Below are 21,833 nucleotides of genomic sequence, written 5' to 3'. Positions count from 1 at the left end.
GTGCACCTGTCAGCTTCCACGGGTATTTGAGTTGAGCTCTTGGCTCAGGATTTTATCTTAAAAGCATGTTTAGGCATTACCCCTTTTCTCCCCTTTGCAATGGAATCCCCAGTTCTTTACCCTTTGAAATAATGTGTTGTCATCTTATTAGGTAAGTTTTATATTTTCCTAACAGTAGTAATTAAGGTGTCGGAAATATTTTTCTCTCTCTTTCCCTGACTTCCCCTCTCGGTTGGCCATCTTGTGCAAGGTGTAGCGACGAACACAAACGTTGGAGCCTGCCCCTTGGGCCACATCATGGCTCTGCTGTTACCAGCTGTGTGCTGCTGAGCAAGTTGCTTACTGGGCGTGTGCCTCAGTTTTTCCATGTACAGCCCGCGTTCACCCACATGCAGTGTGGAGAGTGGTGCCCGATGGGGGTGGGTACTCACACAAGTGTGGGCTGTCAGCACCGTGGGATACCGTGCAGATGAAATGTGTGTGTCCTGAGCTGTGGGCCAGTTCCTCTGCCTACGTCCTTTGGGCTTTCTTTGGATTTGCCTGGAGAGGCTTCCAGGGGTCAAGAGCACCCTCTTCCTCTACCTCCTCCTCCTGCCGTGCAGCCTTCCCCAGAAGGAAAACTCTACCAGGCATGGGGCACCTCCCCGCAGACCAGTGTGCCCTGAGCTGCTTTCCCATCTCAGCCCCAGACAAGGCCCGGCGTTTGCCTCAGATGTCGTCTGCATCTGCCCGCGTCTGAGAGTGCTTCTTTCCATCGGTCATTCGCCGGCAGGTGCTCTCTGCAGAGAGAGGCAGGAGTGAGGCGTAGCGTGCCGCGGCGATGAGCTCGGAGGTTGGCGCACTCTTCCTCACTGTCGTCCCACAGCGGGAGCACTTGCTGCACCCACTCGGTCCACATCTCGGTGTTTCCTGGCTCAGACATGTCCCTGGTCCTCGTCCTCCTGCTTCTTGGAAATGCGCCCCACTGCCTTGTCTCTTCCTTTAAGTGCTGACTTTAACTTCCATGAGGTGTTTGTATTTTGCGACACATACCCAGAAGCTTAGGAGAAACGTGTATTTTAAATAAGTCTAATAAATCAATCAATCAACCTGTGAGTGCAGCCTAGCCTGGAATATGCATTTTTAATGAGTTTTGATATCACACAGTCTTCTATCATTGCTGGAGGGTGACATCGCGCGGGATTTAGTGCCGCAGGTGGAGAAGGCATCTCGGAATATCTTACTGCTGCCAGCCGCGCCCCGGTTGTGCCCTGACATGACAGGACATCGTGTCGTGAGGACCTGCTCTCCCATGAACCTTCCCACAGTCTGACTGAGTCAGTGGGGGTCTGGGTGGGCACCTGCAGAGAGGGCGGTCCTGGTGCCCGGCGGGTGACTGAAGGACCAAGCGTCCAGGGCCTACCGTGCGTGATGCTGTGCAGCTGTCGCCTGTCCCACCTTGGCATGCAGAGCCACCCTGCCCCATTTCCTCCTCACAGGAGAGCGCCACCCGAGGGTTTCCAGGATAGTGCTCACCGTCTGAATTTGGATGTGCAGAGTTCCATCTGTAGTCACCCAAATAAATCCAGTTAGAAAACCCACTCAGGGGGCGCCTGCGTGGCTCAGTCGGTTGAGCGTCTGACTGCAGCTCAGGTCATGATCTCACGGTTCGCGGGTTTGAGCCCCGTGTCAGGCTCTGTGCTGACAGCTCGGAGCCTGGAACCTGCTTCAGATTCTGTGTCTCCCTCTCTCTCTGACCCCCCCCCCCTCAAAAAAAAATAAACATTTAAAACAAAACAAAACCAAAAACCCACGCAGCCCAGTTAGTTGATAAGGTGGGTCAAGCCTGGTCTTTAAAAGGAGATCCTGTTCTAGTTGTAGAGATCCACCCCAGTGTTCTTTGCTGTGACTTGTGTGCTCTCTGACAATGTGAGGAGAGGCCTCTGACACCTAATAAATAAAACCCAGCAGGTCCTGAGTTCCTGGTCAGATGAATGAGGTTCAACCCCATTTAGTCAAGCTTACGAGGTACAGTACTCATTAGTACTCAGTCCTAAGGAGAGAGAGCTTCTTAGGAGGTACTTGTAACTCAGTAGTGCCTAGTACTAAGTACAGGCAGCTGCTTAGGAGGTACTTAGGACTCAGCAGTACTTGGTCCTAAGTAGAAACTGCTACTTAGGAGGTACCCAGTAGTCAGAAGTGCTTAGCACTTAGAATTAAGTCAAGCTCACTCTGTGTGGAGGGGCTGGGCTTGCAGGATGTTTGCATTCTCCACATTGGCCTCCTGGGGCTCCTCAGCTGAGACCCCGAGGCCCCCATGGCAGGGTATGGCTGTCACGGCATCCTGGGCCTATGGAATGACCTGGAAACATGAGAAACCATCTCTCAACTGAGTATTTATTCTCATGAAGCCAGAGAAATGACTTCACAGAGTCTTTGTTCTCTCGCTACAGTGACTGAGACTTTCTAAACCAATTGTCCATGACGTTGTACCCGTAAGAGAATCCTTTTTATGGAGACTGAGCCAGAAAGCACAGTGGAGCCTGGCCAGTGTCAGCCGTGAGACAGTTTGCTCTTCTTACGTTAGTTTTGAGAAGGAGAAGACCATCCCTGCTACTTTGAATCTGACCTAAACCCTCAGCGCTTTGCTGACATGCTCTGTTCTAATCAGGACTGGGGTTGGATTGGAGCGGTCCATGCTTCGTAGCCAGAACATTCCGGCACCAGCCTCCTGGGCCAGCACGTTTGTCTTCCTCGCTCCTGGTCACTGAACTAAACCTGTAGACGAGACTCCTCTTGCAAATCTCCATTCCACCTGTGTCTGAGTCTGTGTCCCCTCCAACTGGGAAGACCCCAAGCCCCGAGGTGGGGGCTCTGTGCACAAGTGGATGGAGGCTGCAGCTCGAGACAGCAGTTGGGAAAGATGTGCATGAAATTGGATGGAGAGAGGACAGGACAGGCAGGGAGGGGGTCTTGGCAGAGGCTCTATGAGCAGCCCTGCCCCTCACCTGTCTGGGTGGCCACAAGCTGGGGGATCCTCTGGGCTGATCAGGAGCCATTAGGATGCAATTTGGGCCAAATCAGATTCGATTAAGTTTTGAAAACAAACAGCAGCAAAAGCAAGCAAACAGGTTTGGCAACAAAGGCAGTTCTCTTAGTGAAAACATGGATACCGTGAGACTACTCCGGTCAAAACTGGGCTGAGACATTACTCAAAGAGGAGGGTTTTAGGGACAGCGGGGTGGCTCGGTTTGTTAAGCATCTAACTTTGGCTCGGGTCATGATCTTACGGTTCATGGTTTGAGCCCTCTGTGTCTCCCTGTCTCTTAGCCCTTCCCCTGCTCACACTCTGTCTCTCTGCCTCTCAAAAATAAAGACATGAAAAAAGCCAGACTGAGAAAGTTGAGGGTTCAGCATTGCTAGAGCTCCATGGGCCTCTCATCTGTCAGGTCAATGTGCATGTTTAGGAACACTGAGGCCATATGTATCGTTCCCTTGACTTTAAAAAATGTCCCCAGATATTTTCTTAGGCAGCATTAGAGGAGGACCTCATCAGGGGGACATCTCACCAGGAGAGCCATGGACTGTAGAAGGTTAATTTACAGTCAGGAACGGGATTCAGGTAGGATGTAAATGGTGGCAGACGTCTCCCCACTTCCTGGTGGGCCAAAGCCAGAGGGAGTAGAAATTTCAGGACATGAGAGCATTATGGCTGAGTGTGTGTGGGGTGATTTGTACTTTGAAGTCTGTCTCAGGGGAAGTGAAAGACTTTAATTAAAAGGTAAAGTTTGTCAACAAATCTGTTACGAAAGGAAATCTTGCTAAAACTGGGGTGGGTGGGGGAGAATCGACCTACAACTGAAAGGTCACAGGTCGGAAGGCTTGCACGTCCTCAGCATGGAGGCCGAGGGTCCCTTGGGGGTCTCAGGGCAATGAGGAGATCTTGCTCTGAGACTGTGCCCTTTGTGTCCTGGTTTATAAGGGGATCCCAGTGCAATGCCTGGCGTCTGCACCAAGGCCTCTGCAGGACTCCCCACCTCAGTTTGTCCTTTGCTCCCCTGTTCACGAGCAGTTGGAGAGTAAGAATTTTATGCCAGTTACTTTTTAAAAAAATTTTTAATGTTTATTTATTTTAGAGAGAGACAGAGAGAGAGAAAGAGAGAGAGAGCAGGGGAGGGACAGAGAGAGAGGGAGACACAGAATCCAAAGCAGGTTCCAGGCTCTGAGCCGTCAGCACAGAGCTCCATGTGGGGCTCCAACTCATGAGCTGTGAGATCATGACCTGAGCAGAAGTCGGACCCTCAACCGACTGAGACCCCCGGGCACCCTCCCCACCCCCCCTCCGCCCATGTCAGTTATTTAATGGGCTTTTTCTTCTTTGCTGTTAGAGAAATGTGCCTCCCTGCTGAATCAGTATTGGACAGAGTGAGGATCCGGTAAGTGTGGAGTTTGAAGGAGACAAAATGTTTGCTCTAACTCACGCCAGCCTTTCTGATATGGTGGTCATCTGCCTATATTTTGAATCTCTATTTAATAATATTGAATACCATTCCTTTCCCCCTCTTTGTGTCTCTCTTCATACCTGGTTTTATGTGCTTGTGACTTTCCCCTTCTTTTTAATGGTCCCCAGCATTTTACTGTGGCCTGTGGACAGGAAATTCAGTCCCCTGTGCCAGCCTCCCGCACACCCGCCAGAGAGCAAGATGGCCATCTCCAGACACGACGACACTGTTCATTCTGCCGGATGTGCACGTGGTGCCTGGCGCTTGTTGGGTGCCTTGCGTTTTCGGTCGGTGGTTTTCTCTCTTGCTCTGAACGAGTAGGGATGGCTACCCTCTCCCCTTGGGAGCTGCAGGTGACTGTGGCGTCACCGGGTCCCGAGCTTTCCCACTGTGGCCACACGGCACGAGTGCCCACCACCCACCTGCTCGGCGTCTGCGGTCACTGGCTGCGTCTCCCTAGGACCAGTCAGGGCTGAGGGAGAAGTGAGGCCCGTTTCATGTCTCTGGGAATTTACTGGCACCTCATCTCTGCCTGCATCCGGAGGTGGGAAATGCAGTGGCCGCGCCATAGCAGGAATCTTATTTTATGTGGCTGGCCAGGCACTACGACGGCAGTTGTGAGAAGTGCGTGAAATGACGCGGACACCATTTGATGTGTCCTTGAGCTCTGGAATGGAAGTCCGAGATGAGAATGTGTGGGGCAGTGGGGGACCGTGGAGCGGCCTCTGAAAGACCGCCGCATCCTGGGGTTGACCTGGCAGTTGTGAAAATGGGGAAGGGACCGATCACGCATCACCCTGGAGCGCTCGGGCAGCCAAGGGAGGCGTAAACGATTTGCAACACAGGGTGTGGGGGGCTGGGGCTCTGCGAGGGGCAGTGGTTTCCGGCACCAAGTATGGCATCAAGCCCTAGACCGGAAGGAGCCACAGAATCCCCCAGCTCCCAAGAGTCCTGGTCAGAGCGGAGCGTCTCATGCTCTCCTGTACGGCGTGCTCGCTCACTGTTGTCTGCACAGGGACTTGGCAGGCCCAGGGGGACTGGTCAACGTGCCGTGCCATCAAGAAGCTTCTGCACCATCCTGCTGTTGGGAGGTGGTGTGGGAGGACCATCACTTCCTAACTTTGTGGGCCCCGTGGCCCTGCGTCAGCACCCACTGTGACCCATCACACACGGCTGGAGCACGCCCAGGCAGACCGAGGCCTCGGGTGCCAGCCCTGCCTGGCATCCTGTCCCCGAAGCCCTGCCAGGGTCTCTAATCCCACGTGCACCCCCTGAAGCTTCTTCTCCAGGAGAGACCTGTTGACAGGTGCTCTCCTGGTGTCACACCCTGCCCCTGTCTTTGTCTTGCAGCCTGTTCACTGGGTCCCTGATCTTGTCCCCTCTTCAGGGGGCCTTCGTTCCTCAAGCCCTGCACTGGAGTCCCTCTTGCTGGACCTGCCGGGCCAGCCGAGCCCACGTCTGTCACTAGGAGCCTCCCTGGCCTATGTGAACGGCTCCCACCTCGCCCTCACGGGGCAGCTAGCAGTAGAATCATAAGGAAGTTCCCATTTATGAACATGGAGGAAAGAAGTCTCGGGGATGCTGAAGAAGACCTGAATTCTAAAATAAAAGAGGTTCTAGCAAACAGGCCTTCCTGGTGGCACAGAAGCTGTGAGTGCAGTCAGATCAAGAAGGACAGGACTAGGGGCCGAATGGGCAGCCGAGACGCGTGAGCTCCAGGGCCTGCAGACTTCTACGGAGCCCACATGCTGCCACACGTATAACACAAAACCCCTCTGCTCTGCTTTACAGGAAGTGATAAAGGGACACTTGAGGCTCCTCTCCTGTCTCTCAGCTCCTGGCCCGGGGAACCAGCCAGCAGACCCTCTGTGGCTCAGGCCCAGATTTAGAGGTTGTCCAGGCTCTTGGCTTCCCCCACATCTCCGTCCTCAGCAGCCACCCCTGGCCTCCTGACTGTATGGTCCAGCTTCCCACAACCCACCCCCTGGGGGCAGCTGGCGTCTCTCAGCGATGCCCATCACCTCTGCCCACCTGTGCTGGCCTCCCTCCCCTGGGTCCCAGGGTGTCACCACGGGCCCCACCACGGAATGGCTGGGCTCCACCCTTCCGGAGCACTTGGCCTGGCTTGCTTCTGCCTTGAAGCTTCCCCTTGCCCGGTTCTCCCTCCCCCTACACACTTCCAGCCTTTCTTGCCCTCTCTTCCTGGTGAGTCCTGTCCACCGCGCTCACCTGTGCATTGCTGCCCATCGTTTTTCACCACAGCACTTCCCACAGACCAACATTTTCTTGTTTAATTGTGTGTTTGTATTAATGTGTGTTCCTCCGTTAGAATGTACATCCCATAATGGGAGCAGGAACTGTATCTTTCTTTGCACTCGTATCTTCACAGATCAGAAAGCTGAATGCCTAACATGTCCCTGCCTCCTGCTTTATCAATTTATTTCATCAAATATTCAGCAAATTCCAAGCATGTATAAAGTGCTGTGTTTGCCCAGGAAGCGAAGTGGCCCAAATATGGAGGTGATGCAGGGTCAGGCAGCTGCCACACGCATCCTCAGCCCCTGGGAGTCACAGATGTGAGGAAGCAGCCGTCTCTCCGGCAGGAGAACGCGGCACGTAGGAAGCGTTGAATCACACTTGCACACACGTGCACATGCTCATCACATGGAAATCACGTTTAAATACCCTATGCTCTGGTTCCGTTTTTCTTTTCTTTTTTTTTTTTAATTTTTTTAATGTTTATTTTTGAGACAGAGAGAGACAGAGCATGAACGGGGGAGGGTCAGAGAGAGAGAGGGAGACACAGAATCCGAAACAGGCTCCAGGCTCTGAGCCGTCAGCACAGAGCCCGACGTGGGGCTCGAGCTCACGGACCGCGAGATCATGACCTGAGCCGAAGTCGAACGCTCAACCGACCGAGCCACCCAGGCGCCCCCCGTTTTTCTTTTTTAATAAAGTTTATATTCTAGCACTGACCAGTGACATTGGTGGGATTTCTCTGCTGCTAAAGGGTACCTAGATGAATTTGCATTCTATTTGTATTCTCTCTACCATCTTAAAACTAAACAGTGGCAGATGGACATACTCTAGCAACCCCCCTTCCACAGTGGTAACTAGGTTCGTACGTATTTCATTAGCGGTCAGATTTACAGATTGTGTAAAATAAGTATCTGTAAATGGAAAGTTTTACATCAGAAAGGTCAGTGACATCCTCCTGTTCGGGGCTGGGTTGGTGGTTTTCAGGGCGTGTGACTACACCTGCTCTGATCTTGCTCTTGCACAGTGTATTACAGTGGAGTGGGCACCCTGGACATTTTAAAACAAATATACCAGCATACGAAAGACGAAGTGGGTCAGTGTGAGTTCATCCTGTCGAAGAACAAGCACGGGCTTGCCCGGAGGCTGGCACGTCTCCTACTCTTCCTCCTTTGGAATTCCCTGTGTCCATTGAGGCGGCCAGTATGCCTGCTGCCAACCTTGACCCTCATCCTTTACTGCCTCACATAGCTGACTATTAGCACTGGCCAGTGTCGCTTCTGAAAACTCGAACCATCCCCACTACCAGTCTCTGAGTTGCAGCCCCCGTGTCTCTGAGATGGGCTGTGTTTACACCTCCTTCCCTTCTCTTTACTGCCTATTAAAGGTAGTTATTCACAAATCATGAGGATTAAAGCAGGAAAGAGTACAGGGCCTGGCTTGTGGTTAAGCCTCAGTAGATAGATACTATTGTTTTTACAATTTGTATTATGTTCATATTGTTATTTTTATCGTATTGGTAACACCCTTGGGTATTTAAGTGGAAAACGCCAGCCCTTCTTTGGTGGGATCCAAGGCCTCCTGTGACTGCACACTGTCCGCTGATGCCTCCTCTACCCCTCGATGGCCTCACAGCCTTCCCACTGTTTCATGCGCTGTCCCCGGGGCCACAGACTTGGCAAGCCTCACCTCTTCCTCACCCTCTCCCACTATTCTGGGGTTCTCCCCCGACCTCGTGCCATCTGTGAGAATCCATTTATCCTTCGTGCCTTGGTCCAGGTACCATTTTTCTCTTTGAAGCTTTCCCCAGTTCTGCACCCCAAACGAATCTCTTCATTTCTCTATTCATATAGCTGCTTGCTTATGACTCTATTATGTAATTACCACACTCAGATCTGATTTTCGCTAATTATGTACCCATCTGTGTCAGTACTAGACTGCGTGCGGTAAGAGGTCGGGGGTCATGTCCACTCTCAGGCGTTACATGCCTGATAAGAGCGCAAGAGTAGGTGATGTGGCATGTAAGTGAAATCACGCAATGGGTAACCTTCTTGGATTGGCTTTTTTCACTCGGCACAGTGTTCTGGAGATCCATCCGGATCGTGGCTGAGGACTACTCCACAGTACGCATGGACCATAGTTAGTTTGGACACTCACTCACTGAATGACATCTGTACACAAGTTTTGTACACAAGTTTCCGTGTGAACGTTTCTGTGGGATGAATGGCCAGCGGTCAGTTGCCGGTTTGTATGAAAAGTGTATGTTTAGTTTTTAAGAAACTGGCAAACCATTTTCCAGAATGGCTGCGTCGTTTTACAGTTGCACTGCCAATGAAATAGTGGCCCAGTTTCTCCATATCCTTGCCAGAATTGGATATCGTCAGTTAGTTTGTAGCCTTCATGGTAGGTGTGACGAGGCCGCTCACCGTGGGGTAACTGGCATTTCCCTGAGCGCTAACAATGTTGGAACACTTTTCGTGAGCTTACTTGCCATCTGCGCATCCTCTTTGAGGAAATGGCTCTTCATATCTTTGACACTTTTTCTAATTGGACGTTTTTAATGTTTACTTGTGAGAGTTCCACATTCCAGGTGCGCGTCACTTCTTGGCCGTGTGGCCTGTCCTGGTCTTTCATGCGGACGTTAATGCTTTTCCTAGCCCTGGGTCCCAAAGATTTTCGGTTGTTTTTTGTTCCCTAAAATGCTTCTTGTTTCATATTTTATATTTATATCCATTATCTATTTTGGTTTTTTTCTGTGTAAACCGTGAGACTGATGTTGAGGTTTCCGCTTTTGCTTCTGTGTGTTCCACAGCTCTGGCACCGTTTGGTAAAAGGCACTTTGTCAAACATTAAGTTGCTTTTGCACCTTTGTCGGAAATCTTGGGCATACTTGTGTGGGTCTATTTCTGGGTGTTCTATTTTGTTCTATTGATCTATTTGCCTCTGCCAATACTATATAGTCTTGATGACTGTACCTGTATAAGACTTGGAATTAGGTAGCGTGATTCCTCCTGTTTTACTCTCCTTTTCCAAAGTCGTTCCAGCTACTGTGACTCCGTTGCTGTTCCATATAAACTGCTCGTCTGTATCTGCAAAGAATCTTGCTGGGATTTTGACAGGAATCGTGTTGAACCTGTATCCCAATTTGAGAATTTTCATCATTGTTGTGTTGACGCTTCCGACTCATGAACGTGGCATGTCTGTCCTTCATTTAGATCTTTGATTTCTTTCATCCACATTGTGTAGTTTTTAGCACACAAGTCCTGCGTGTATTTGTTAGATTTACACCTAAGTACTTAATTTTTTGAGTGACTATAGTGTTTCAATTTCAGTGTCTATGTGTTTATATGTGTCATAGTTCATAGAAAAATAACTTATTAGTTCTAGGAGTTATTGTAGATTCATTGAGATTTTCCATGTAGAAAATCATGTCACCTGGAAAGAGATAGTTTTATTTTTTCCTTTCTGATCTGCTTGCCTTTTCTTTTCTTATCTTGCCCTATTGCATGGATAGAACTTTCAGCTATGTGGTTAAGAGTGGTTAAGAGGAAACATACACTTGCCTTTTTCCTTATCATAAGTGGAAAGCTTCTAGTTTTTCACCATTAAATATGATGTTAGCTGTAGGGCTTTTGTAGATGTTTATTATCAAGTTGACGAATTTCCCCTCAGTTCCTATTCTTCTGAGAGTTTCATCATGAATAGGTTTTGAATTTTTCAAACACATTTTCTACATTGATATAATGTAATTTTTTCTTCTTAAGCTTGTTAATATGTTAGCTTACATTGATTTATTTTGGAATTTTGAACCAGCTTTGCATATCTGGAATAAACCCCAAGCTGTATAATTATTTTCATACATTGCTGGATTTTATATGCTATTTTTTTCTTGAATTTATTTCATTATTTTGAGAGAGAGAGCACACACGAATGCATGCTCAGAAGCAGGGGAGGGACAGAGAGAGAGGGAAAGAGTATCCCAAGCAGGCCCTGTGCTGTCAGTACAGAGCATGACATGAGGCTCGAACTCACAAATTGTGAGATCATGACCTGAGTTGAAATCAAGAATTGGATGTTTAACCAATTGGCTAAGCCACTCAGGTTCCCAATATACTAATATTTTTCTTAAGAATTGTTATGTCCATATTCATGAGAGATATTGTTCTATAGCGTTCTCTCTCTTTTTGGTCTTTGTCTCCTCTTTGTATCAGGTTAGTATTAGCTACATAAAATTAAATTGGAACTATTTCTTCTTCTTCTGTATTCTGGAAAGGATTGTGTAGAATTCACGTTAATTCTTCCTCAAATGTTTGGTAGAATTCTCCAGTGAAATCATCTGAGGCTGCACATTTCTTTTTGGGGAGGTTTTTAATTATGAGTTCAATTTCCTTAAGAGTTATAGGGCTATAAAATTATTTATTTTATATTGGATAAGATGTGGTGGTTTGTGTTTTTTGAGGAATTGGTCCAGTTCACCTCAGTTTCCATGTTTAAGTGTGTAGACATGTTTGTTCCCATATGGGGTCTACAGGGTCTGTATTGATATCATCTGTCTCATTCCTAGTACTGGTAATTTGTGACTGCTTTCTTTGTTAGTCTTGCTAGAAATTTGTCAATTTTACTGATCTTTTCAGGGAACTTTTCACTGACTTTCTCTGTTTTCCTTTTTTTCTGATTTTAATCTATTGATTTCTGCTCTTTATTGTTTCCTTCTGTCTACTTTCCTTGAGTTTATTTTGCTCTCCTTTTCCTAGCTTCTTGATGTGTACATTTAGATAATTGAGTTGAGACTTTTTGAAATGCAAACATTTAGTGCTAAAAATTTCACTCCTAGCACACCTTTAACTGTGTCCTGCAAAATTTTGGTGCCACGTTTTCATTTTCATTCAGTTCTCAGTATATTTTTCCCTTGGATTTTCTTTGACCCATGGATTATTTAGAAGTTTATTGTTTAATTTCTAAGTGTTTAGAGATTTTCTTGCTAGATATATGTTAGTTGATTTCTAGTTCAACACTATACTGATTAAAGAATGCAGTCCAAGTGATTTTGAATCTTTTAATTTTGCTGAGATTTGTTTTATGGTTCAGGATATAAATGGTCTCAGTCCATGTCATGTTTTGTGGGCACTTGAAATGAGTGTGTGTTCTGCTTTTGTTGGATTGAGTGTTCTTTTTTTTTTTTTTTTTTTTTTTTTAAATTTTTTTTTTTCAACGTTTTTTATTTATTTTTGGGACAGAGAGAGACAGAGCATGAACGGGGGAGGGGCAGAGAGAGAGGGAAACACAGAATCGGAAACAGGCTCCAGGCTCCGAGCCATCAGCCCAGAGCCTGACGCGGGGCTCGAACTCACGGACCGCGAGATCATGACCTGGCTGAAGTCGGACGCTTAACCGACTGCGCCACCCAGGCGCCCCAAGATTGAGTGTTCTATAAACGCTGATTAGAACTGTTAATCCATGGCACTGTTGACTACTTCTCAAGCTTTGCTGATTTTCTCTTTATTTGTTCAGTTGCTAAAAAAGTAGTGTTGAAGTCTCCAACTATAATTGTGGGTTTGTCTATTTCTCCTTTCTGTTCCATCCAAAAACTCCATGTGAAGTTTCGCTTCACATATTTCTAGCTAGGTTGTTTGAGCATACATATTTAGGGTTCCTATGTCTTCTTGGTGGATTTATATCTTTATATAATGTCTCTCTGTCCCTGGCATTTTTGTTTGTTTTGATGAGTAGTTTATTTGCTATTACTGTAGCCACTGCTACTTCCTTTGATTGATGCTTGCATGGTACATCTTTTTCCATCCTTTTACTTTCAGCCTGTCTGTAACATTATATTTAAAGTGAGTTTCTTATAAAAAACATATAGTTGGATCATGCTTCTTTAATCCACTTAGTCAGTGTCTGTCTTTTCATTGGTATATTTAGCCCATTTATATTTAATGTAATTATTGGTATGTTAAGGCCTAAATCTTCCATTTTACTATTTGTTTTCTGTTTGGTCTATTTTTCTCTGTTTTTTTTTCTTCTTCATTCCTTTAGGGTTATGATAATATTTTTTAGAGATCCATATTTATTTCTGTAGTCTTTTTGAGTGTATCTCTTGATAGCCTTTTTAGTGGTTGGTCTAGATATCATATTATTATAGATATCATATTATTATAAATAATCACAATATACTGTCATTGTTTTACCAGTTAAGAATAGGGTGTAGAAACCTTACCTCCCTTTATGGCTCTTCCCCTCGTTTATTATAATTATCTTAAATATTTCCTCTACATACATTTAGAAGCACAACAGACAGTGTTATCATGTCTGTCTCAACTGTCAAACATAATATATAAAATTCCAGAGAAGGAAAACTAGTCACTTTCACTTTTCACATTCTTTTCTCCTTCCTGATGTTCCAAGGTTCCTTCTTCTGTTTTTGCCTTTGTATTTAAATACATTCATTTAGCAGTTGTTTTAGGGCAAGTCTGCTATAAAAAATGCTCTCTTTTTCCCTTTTTTGAGAATGTCTTAATTTTCCCTGTCATTCCTGAAGGATGGATGGATGGATATATATATATATATATATATATATATATATATATATATATTTAATGTTTATTTATCTTTGAGAGAGAGAGAGAGTGTGTGTGTGTGTGTGTGTGTGTGTGAGAGAGAGAGTGCAGGGGAGGGGCAGAGAGAGAGGGAGACAGAAAATCCCAAGCAGGCTCTGCACTGTCAGAGCCTGACACAGGGCTTGATTCCACGAACCATGAGATCATGACCCGAGCTAAAATCCAGAGTCGGACACTTAACTGACAGAGCCCACCAGGAACCCACCCCTCCTGAAGGATATTTTTGATGGGTCTCTGGATTGGTAGATTTTTGGGATTTGGGGCTGATGGTTTTTTTCTTCCGGCACTTGGAGAATGTTGTGCAATTTCCTTGTGGCCTCTGTGGTTTCTGATGGGAAATCCTTTTTGCTCGGATTGTGTTTCCCTCATAGGTAAAGTGTCATTTTCCCCTGGCTGCTGTTAAGATTTTGTCTTTGAATTTAGTTTTCAGAATTTTAACCATGTGTCTTGGAGGAGATTTGGGCTTACCCTGTTTAGGGTGCTCAGCTTTGTGAATCTTTAGGTTTATATCTCTTGCCAAACTGGAGAAATTTTCAGACATCAAGTTTTTGCATGCCCTTTCAGCCCCACCTTCTTTTTTTCCCCTTCTGGAACTCTGATAGTATGAATGTTAGATCTTTTGTTATAGCCCCACACTCCCTGAGGCTCTGTCCTTTTTTTTTTTTTTTTTTAGACTGTTTTCTCCCTGTTGTTGGAATTGGATGATTTCTGTTGTTCTCCTATCTAGCTTACTGACTCTCTCCTCTATCCCTCATCCTTCTATTCAGTGCATCCCCTGAGCTGTTTATTTTGGTTTGTGTATTTTTCAGTTATAGTATTTCCATTTGGCTCTTTTTGGCTCTTTTTATATTTATTTATTTGCTGAGACTTTCTATGTCTTTGCTAAGGCTTCTAGTTTTTCATTCCTTTCAAGTATGTTCATAATTGTTCATTGAAGCATTTTTATTATGACCGCTTTACAATCTTTGGTAGGTAAAGCTAACACTTCAAGCCTCAGCGTTAGGGTCTATAGATGAGATCTTCCTGGTTTTTGGTATGAGTAGTGATTTTCTGTTGAAACCTGAACACTTTCGTACTATATTATGAGACTGAGGATCTCACTTAAGCTTTGTGTTGTTGTTTTTTTAAGATTCTATTTATTTATTTTGAGAGAGAGAGAGAGAGAGAGAGAACACAAGCAGGGGAGGGACAGAGAGAGAATCCCAAACAGGCTCTGCCCTGCCTGTGAGGAGCCTGATGCAGGGCTCAAACTCATGAAGTGTGAGATCATGACCTGAGGTGAAATCAAGAGCCAGACGCTTAACTGAATGAGTCACTCAAGCACCCCTAAGCCTTGCATTTTAACAGCTTTTTCTGACACTGCTCTGCCAAGGTGAGTGAGGGGTCCCTGTTACTAACATGGGGGTGGGAGTCCCGGTTTACCACTAGGCTTCTGCTGACATCTGTGCTGAGGGGTCTAGTCCATGTGCTGGGCGGGGTGGGTGGGTGGGAGTTTGAGCTCCCTATGTGGTCTCCACTGACATGGGGTGGGGGTACCACCTGCTCCCTACGTGGCTGCTTTGCCAACCCGGCAGAGTTGGGGGTGGGGGGGTCATTGGCCTTGTTCCAGCTTCCTAAGGGAGGACACCCAGGCTGTCTCTTGGCCTTTGTTGGCATGGGTACAGGCTGTGCTGTGCTGTTTTTGGCAGTGTTTGATGAGAGTGGAGCTGCTGTTGTCTAAAATGTGCCAAGTAGCCCCCTTCCTGGGCCTCTGGCTGGGGAGAGGTGACCTCAGTCAGGGCTTCACCTACACTTGGTGCTCCCGAGTTGCTGGCTGACTCAGCTCCAGTGTGAGGTGCATAAGGCCAAAGGACAGCCCAGGGAGCCCCACAGGTGTGGTTCCTCAGATTCCCTAGGACTGCAGAAGTCTGTCTTCCGCCCACCCCTCGTAGCCTCCTGTGCATATAATCTGCAGGGTTTTAGTTGTGCCTAGTGGGAGGGGTAGGAAGAATGTGTCTTCTCCGTCTCCCTGGAAGCAGTCAGCTCTTCCTAGGGTTTTGCCTTCTCAGTAGCCTTGAGAGGAGTTCAGAGAGAATGTCTAATGCCCTAATGTATGCATTGCTTTGGTTTTGTTTCCAAGTGTCCAGTTTCTGCCTGCTCCCAGGAAAGCTTAGAAGTCAGTCTAGGGGTTCCGGGTCTCCCTGAGATTACCTGTATGGATCACCTTTATCAGTTGGCCGACTGTTGTGATTGAGCCCTCCTTACAGACCCCAGAATTGAACTGGCTCAGGCTCTTGTGCTGTTTAGTATGTGTGCTGCCGAGGCGAGCACTTGTGCTCTTTAGATTAAAAAATACATTCGAAGTTTCGTTATTTTAAATTTTACAAGTGAAAAATTTTTATGGGAAGTTCCTTTTGTGCTCTTTATTTGTTTGTTTCCGGATAGGTATTAAGACCACCCTTTTGGGAATGGCATGGTTAAACTATGCTTACTTTCTCAATTCACAGTGCTAGATACTATGCTAATATTACAAGTGTGCTTTCATTTGAGAATCCTCCCAGGAATGAAGCAACGGTTAATAGCCACATAAGCATACACTTCATATGGGTGGTTTTTTTAGTTGCTTTTGGCAAGTGGAAGATGCTTGCTTATTATTAAGTACATTTCATCCTGAAGTAAGGGTAACGGTGACTATGGGGCTCCGTCTCCCTGCAGCGACCCATTCTCTAAATGCTATATTCAAACAGGGCTGCTTAGAACAAGCTGCCATTAGAGGCTGGCCTGTTTGGTGAGTTTTCCCATCAGCTTCCCCTTTGGGTAATGCCATAGAGCCTTTTGAGATTCAGAAGTGTTCCAACTGTTTGAATCTTGCCATTTGTAAATGAAAAAAAATGTTAGATTTGCATTTGAAAAAAGAATTCAAGTGTGTTCATGAAGGCAGCTTATATCTGCTGAGCCCTTTTTATTCCCCAGAACATGTGGTTCTCAGCAAGTTCTGGACCTCCCTGTACCACACTCACACACACACATAAACAGGCACAGAGCGGTCCTGATTTGAAGATTTTGGTAATGTGTTTTTGAACAGGGCATAAAAATATATCTCTGTAATTACATGATATTTAGTGATTAGATAATTATGGATAATTGCATGGGGTAGTTCTAAGTGCTAAAGTGTTACCATAAGATCTAAAATGTACAAATTGCATAATAATTATTCTTGGGAGTTATTTGGTAATTCTGAGCATAATTATCATGAGATCTGCAGTGCATGTAATTAATGCATAATCACATGCATTTTGCCTTCATAACTACTTCGCTCTTGTTATAAAGCTCTTTGTCATAACATTTGAGTATAAATATAATGTAATTGGCTCCCAGATACAGCACATTAGGCCCCATGATAATTGCCTTCAGAGTAACAGTACCCTTATTTCATTACAAACGTGTGGCTCTTAGGCAGGCTGGAGCTCCAAGGAGCCCGAGACGTGGCGGTGAGGAGCAGGAGGGCGGATGAGTGGTGGGTAAACGTGTGCACATTTGGGTCGAGAATGTCTTTGCTACGACCAGGACCTTTCCATGAGAAAGTCTGCATCTTTTGCTGGGGACAAATCCGTGAAATGTGCTCCTGGTTCAAGGGCGCCTTGCTGTCCAGCCACACCACCACTGCGCCTAGTGTTTTTCATCTGGCAAAGCACCCATCATGTTTCTGGTCTAGATGTCTCAGAAGGCGGGGATTTCTAGAAGGAAAAGACCTTATTAGTAAACCGCAGTGAGCGCCTTGGCATTGCGGGAAAACTTGGAAACAGCAGCAGTTTCTCCTGTGACTGAAACAAGAGCTTTGCTCACCTTCCACGTTGATAATGCAGCTTTTGCATCTGTCCCCAGGCTTCACATGGCAGGATGACTACACCCAGCACGTGATGGCCCAGGAACTCTTGAACCTTCCCTCCCCGCAACATCTGGACGCCTCCAGCACAGCCAGGTAAGTAGATGCGGTTTATGTCTCCTTGCTCTCTGGCCACGGCCAGCATCCATCAAGCTTGTTTTTGTTTGAACCTATTGTCTTTTGGGTGTAGAGGGACCAGAGAGTTGGAGAAGTCCAATACGGAGCGGATGGGTGCTTTCCTTTCCTCTGTGTCCTAGCCCCGTGGAGCCAGATGCATTGGCGTAACCCTCTAGCCAGGGGCTGTCCTCGTCGACAGACCTCCCAAGGGCCCTGTCCCTTTCCCAAGACCCTTGGAAAGCCCTGCATCTTCAGAGCCTTGGTTGGAAGCAGAGAAGTCAAGATTTCTCATTTCCCAGTAAGAATTTATGTTCTCTTTAGTACAAAAAGCAAAATTAAATCCTGGAAGTTTTCCCGCTGCCAGAGCCTAGCAGTGCTGCGCTGAGTGTTTCACTCCGCAACATGTCATCGCCTCCTCGCGGCGCACCGTGAGGGCTCCTAGTCTCCCACGCACCCTTGCAGGGAAGGAAAGTGGGACACAAGAAGTTGGAGACTTAGTCCAAAGCAGACAGGCCACAGTGAGCCAGCTGGGATTGTCTCGTCCCTCAGCCATTGAACTATATATTCTTCAAGTGTATAAAAAGTGAAAAGGCCCTTTCCCAAAGGCTTAGGGAAGTTGGGAAAGTCCTTTTTTCTTCCCAAAGAAAGAGACTATTTGAAACCTCAGTTAGGAAAATCTCAGTTACACAGAAACGTGGGCATCTGCCTTTAGCTCATGTTCCTCTAATAAGTGAAGGAGCTAAGCCACCAAGAAGTTCATTTCCGAATCCAGGGAGATTAGGTGAGTGAGCACGTGTAAAGGACTTGTGCACACTGAAAACACGTTCCCATGTTAGCTCTTCTCCAGCCGGACTAGGAGTTTCTTTAGGTGGGAAATGTGTCCTTCTATGTCCTGCGCCCAGCTGTCAACCTTGAAGCCCTCCTTTGTCAGAGAGAATATGCCATTAGAGTCTGTGAGTGTGTGTAAGACTTCTCTGTAAGAAAAAACAACCAAAAACCAAAGTCAAGCTATCTTGAATTTCCATTTTTGTTTTAGATGACTTCATACTCTTTGCATTTGTCTTGAAATTACCCTTGGGCATTTCAGTGCTGCCCACTGCTCCTTCCTTCCTAGTGAAGATTGAACTTCACTAAGATGAGGGGCACTGTGCCAGGTAACCTTGAACTCCACCATGAGCAAAGGGTAACTCCTTGGACAGCTGAGGTGAGAGAAAGACCAGAGCACAGCATCACCCAAAGACCTACGTTTGCAGACGAGGTGAGGCTGTTGAACAGACACCTGGATGACCACCTTCTTACCAATGTCAGTATTGTCATTTGCAAAAATTGCCAGCTTTATTATGAAAAGCGACACCTTATCTTTGTTGCTTTTTAATAAATAAGATTAAAAGTTTAAAAATATTCATATTAGAGATTGGAATTTTCTTCTTTGTGGATTTCCTATGCATGATCCTTGCCCATTTGAAAAGTATTTTTTTATTTTTCTGTTTTGTTTCTTTCAGTGTAGAGCCTTTATATTTGAGGCTAGTAACCTTTCACGTATCCCGTCTTGTAGAGGTATCTTTTTGGTCTGTACCGTAGATGACACCAGTAGAGTTGCTAATGACAACAGAGTGCCCTTAGCTCTCTCTAGGCTGGATTTTTAATCTCTGTCTTTGAGAGTGTTGAACCTAAGTAAACCAATCATCCCAGCTCTACCAGCAGAGCCCTATTTTCGGAGGACTTGATGGGACGTTCTCCACATTCCTGTCTGTCTCACTCCTGGCTCTGGCCCCTGAGGGACGGTGTTCCTAGGCTGTGTCAGTAGGTGCCCGTGTCCTCAGGCTGGGTCTGGGTTTGGCCAGTGGGATTCAGCCCAGCTTAGAGGGCAGAGAAGAGGGGGTCAGGATGGCAGCGGGACCTGGGCAGCGCGTCTCCTCCCTCCTGTTGGTCTGGTGGTTCGCCAGGGTCATCTCTGTTGTGCCTCTCAGTCCTGTAAACAGTGCCTTGTTCAGTTACACGGACATCCTGCTTCAGGGTCCAGTCTGTTTCCTGATGGCACTCTGCCTGACAGACAGTCTCAGCAGCAGAATAGAGGCACGGATTCCTGCCATCGTCTGGCTCCCGCCTCCTTGCAGCGAGGGTCACGGTCAGACGGTCACCATGGTACAGACAGTACTTTTCCCTCTTTTCAAAACTTTCTGCAAACTCTCTTTAGCATTGAGATGATCTGTTGACCAGTGTACGTACTTTTTAATAATCTTTCTCTGTAGGTATATCTCATAACACTTCATTGTCTTCCCAGACTATTGGTAAAATATGCTCACAGTTTCTCTTGTGTAAAATTGAGGCATTTGTATTTTTGCAGAGAGCTATCATCGTTTTCACAGGGACTTCCACATTTGTTAACTTGTGATACATAGAATTGGATTATAGTTTAAAAATCCATTCAACATGTAGGTAGTGGTCACTCTTCTCATTTTTAGCATAATTTTTTTTCACACTTTTAACATGATTTTTAAAATTACTTATCTCTTGGATTTTCTTACTGTCCTTACGCTTACTTTCTTTAAAATGGTTATTTATTTACTTTGAGAGGGAGAGAGAGCATGCATGTGCACACATGAGTGGGGGAGGGGCAGAGAGAGAGGGAGAGAGAGAATCCCAAGCAGGCTGCATGCTGTCTGCACAGACCCCGATGTGGGGCTTGAACTCACAAACCGTGAGATCGTGACCTGAGCCGAAGTCAAGAGCTGGACGCTTAACTGAGCATCCCGGAACCCTTAGACTTGTTTTTTATAAAGCTTCTTGAGTTCAACTTTTTTTCATGTTTCTACTTACTCATTTTTTAAAAAAGTAATGAAATTACAAAAGTTTGTGCATTCGCTTTGGGACATAGTTTTCGTCCCATCCTGTGACTGACGTCTACTTGTTTGCTTTTGCTCTAAATTATCTGTCACTGTAATTTTGTACCTTTTGGAAGTAGCTAGTGCCTGGTTTTTCATGTTTATATTGTTTTTAAACTTGAAATTAGCACTTAGTTTATTTCATTTTAGTCAGACAATGTGACCTGTTCAGCTTTTAGTTTCTGGAGATTTTGAGGTTTTCTCTGTGGCCTATTTTATACCATCGTGTTATTAATTTTCAATGGATAAAGATATCATACCCACTATTTGCAGGGCACAGGTTTTTTACATATAGTTGATGATTCTATATAGTTTATAATATGTCCTTAATTCTATTTGACTTACTGAAATTTCTCAGACAAAATTGTTTGTGTAAATTTTCCTTTCGTTGTTAATATATTTCCCTTAAACACTGAGGCTCTGACTTTTGGGCACATAAAGGCTGCTGCATTACATCTTTATTGGTGATCGCTGTACCCATGGTCACTTCCAAAGGGTGCCTTTGTTGACTTTAATGGTTTTTGTCTTGGATTCCATTTTTCTAAAATTAGTATTGCCATTCCTGCTTTTTCTTTTTCATTCGCTGCCTAATTGATCTGGCTGTCCTTTAAAATCTCACCCTTTGGACTTTCTCTATTTTACACGTGGATTTCCTGAACGTCAGTCGGCACTTTTGCAGCCCCCTGGACAGCCCCCTGCTGTCCCTGCCTGCTCCCATTTCCTCTGTGGAGTGTGAACTGTTTGCTTTTGTTGTCTGTAGTGTTGTGACCATCACCTTCTTGGTTTGCAGATATTTTTAAAGTGCAAGTTTCTATCATTATTAATAAGTGAAGAAATCGGTATCTTCCACCTTATTACGCTTCTGCCTTCTTTCCCTCTGTCGCCTCTCTAGGCGCTTCTTCTGACCCAGGGACCCCCAGCACCTGGCACGTGCCTTTTACCAGGTTGACATGTGGTCAGTATTGAATCAGTGAAGGAAAGACAGAATGAATGATCTACTGACACTTTGAACTATTATGTGGGTAACCACACCAACCAAGAACCCTTCCTCACTTTCTTCATTCCATAGGGCATTTCTAGAGCATTCTACACTTGATAGATTTGTCAGTATCCACAACTGGCCAGTGAGATATACTTGGCATGCTTCATACAAGACAATTAACCTTCAGAGAGATTAACTTGCCTGGATGGTTTAGAATCACCTTCAGGAAGCCCAGCCCTGCTTCTGTGCTGCCCACAGTAAGCACTGCATGTGAAACCCAGAAAGTAGGTCCATCAGTAATTAGATGCCGGACGTAAGGAACGGAGGGGAAGCGTGAGGGGTCACTGAGAACGCAGGAATCTGAGCCTGCCTTTTGCTGGTTCTCCTGAGAGCCAGAGGAGGTGAGCAGGAGGCCCGCGGCCTGTGTGGAGCTCTGGTGAGTCACACAAGACTGCCCGGGAGCATTGTGTCAGGTGGTCACGAGGCTTCTACGTGAAGAGTGAAAAGGTGGTTTCTCAGTAGCTACCACGACTCACGCGAAAGGAGTGAGAACAAGGCTCACTGCCTGCTCCCTGTAAAGATTTCGTTCCTAGTCTGGGCTTTTTTTTTTTTTTTTAGCAAATTTTCTAA

General features: G+C 46.0%; 1 protein-coding gene across 10 annotated transcripts in view; it reads left to right on the top strand.

Moving 5' to 3' along the window:
- PTPRN2 (protein tyrosine phosphatase receptor type N2) overlaps positions 1-21,833 on the top strand; it is an 811,978-nt gene that overhangs the window by 281,103 nt on the left and 509,042 nt on the right. For all 10 annotated transcript variants that reach the window (XM_042927240.1, XM_042927243.1, XM_042927244.1 and 7 more), the window contains one exon: positions 17,219-17,315. In XM_042927240.1, the coding sequence (XP_042783174.1) occupies positions 17,219-17,315 (97 nt within the window). The remainder of the gene's footprint in view (positions 1-17,218; positions 17,316-21,833) is intronic.

Source organism: Panthera leo, chromosome A2 (genome assembly GCF_018350215.1).
Source record: "Panthera leo isolate Ple1 chromosome A2, P.leo_Ple1_pat1.1, whole genome shotgun sequence".
In the NCBI taxonomy this organism is placed as follows: domain Eukaryota; kingdom Metazoa; phylum Chordata; class Mammalia; order Carnivora; family Felidae; genus Panthera; species Panthera leo.
Note: the sequence above shows the minus strand (reverse complement) of the source record. Positions and strands in the feature narration are given on the sequence as shown.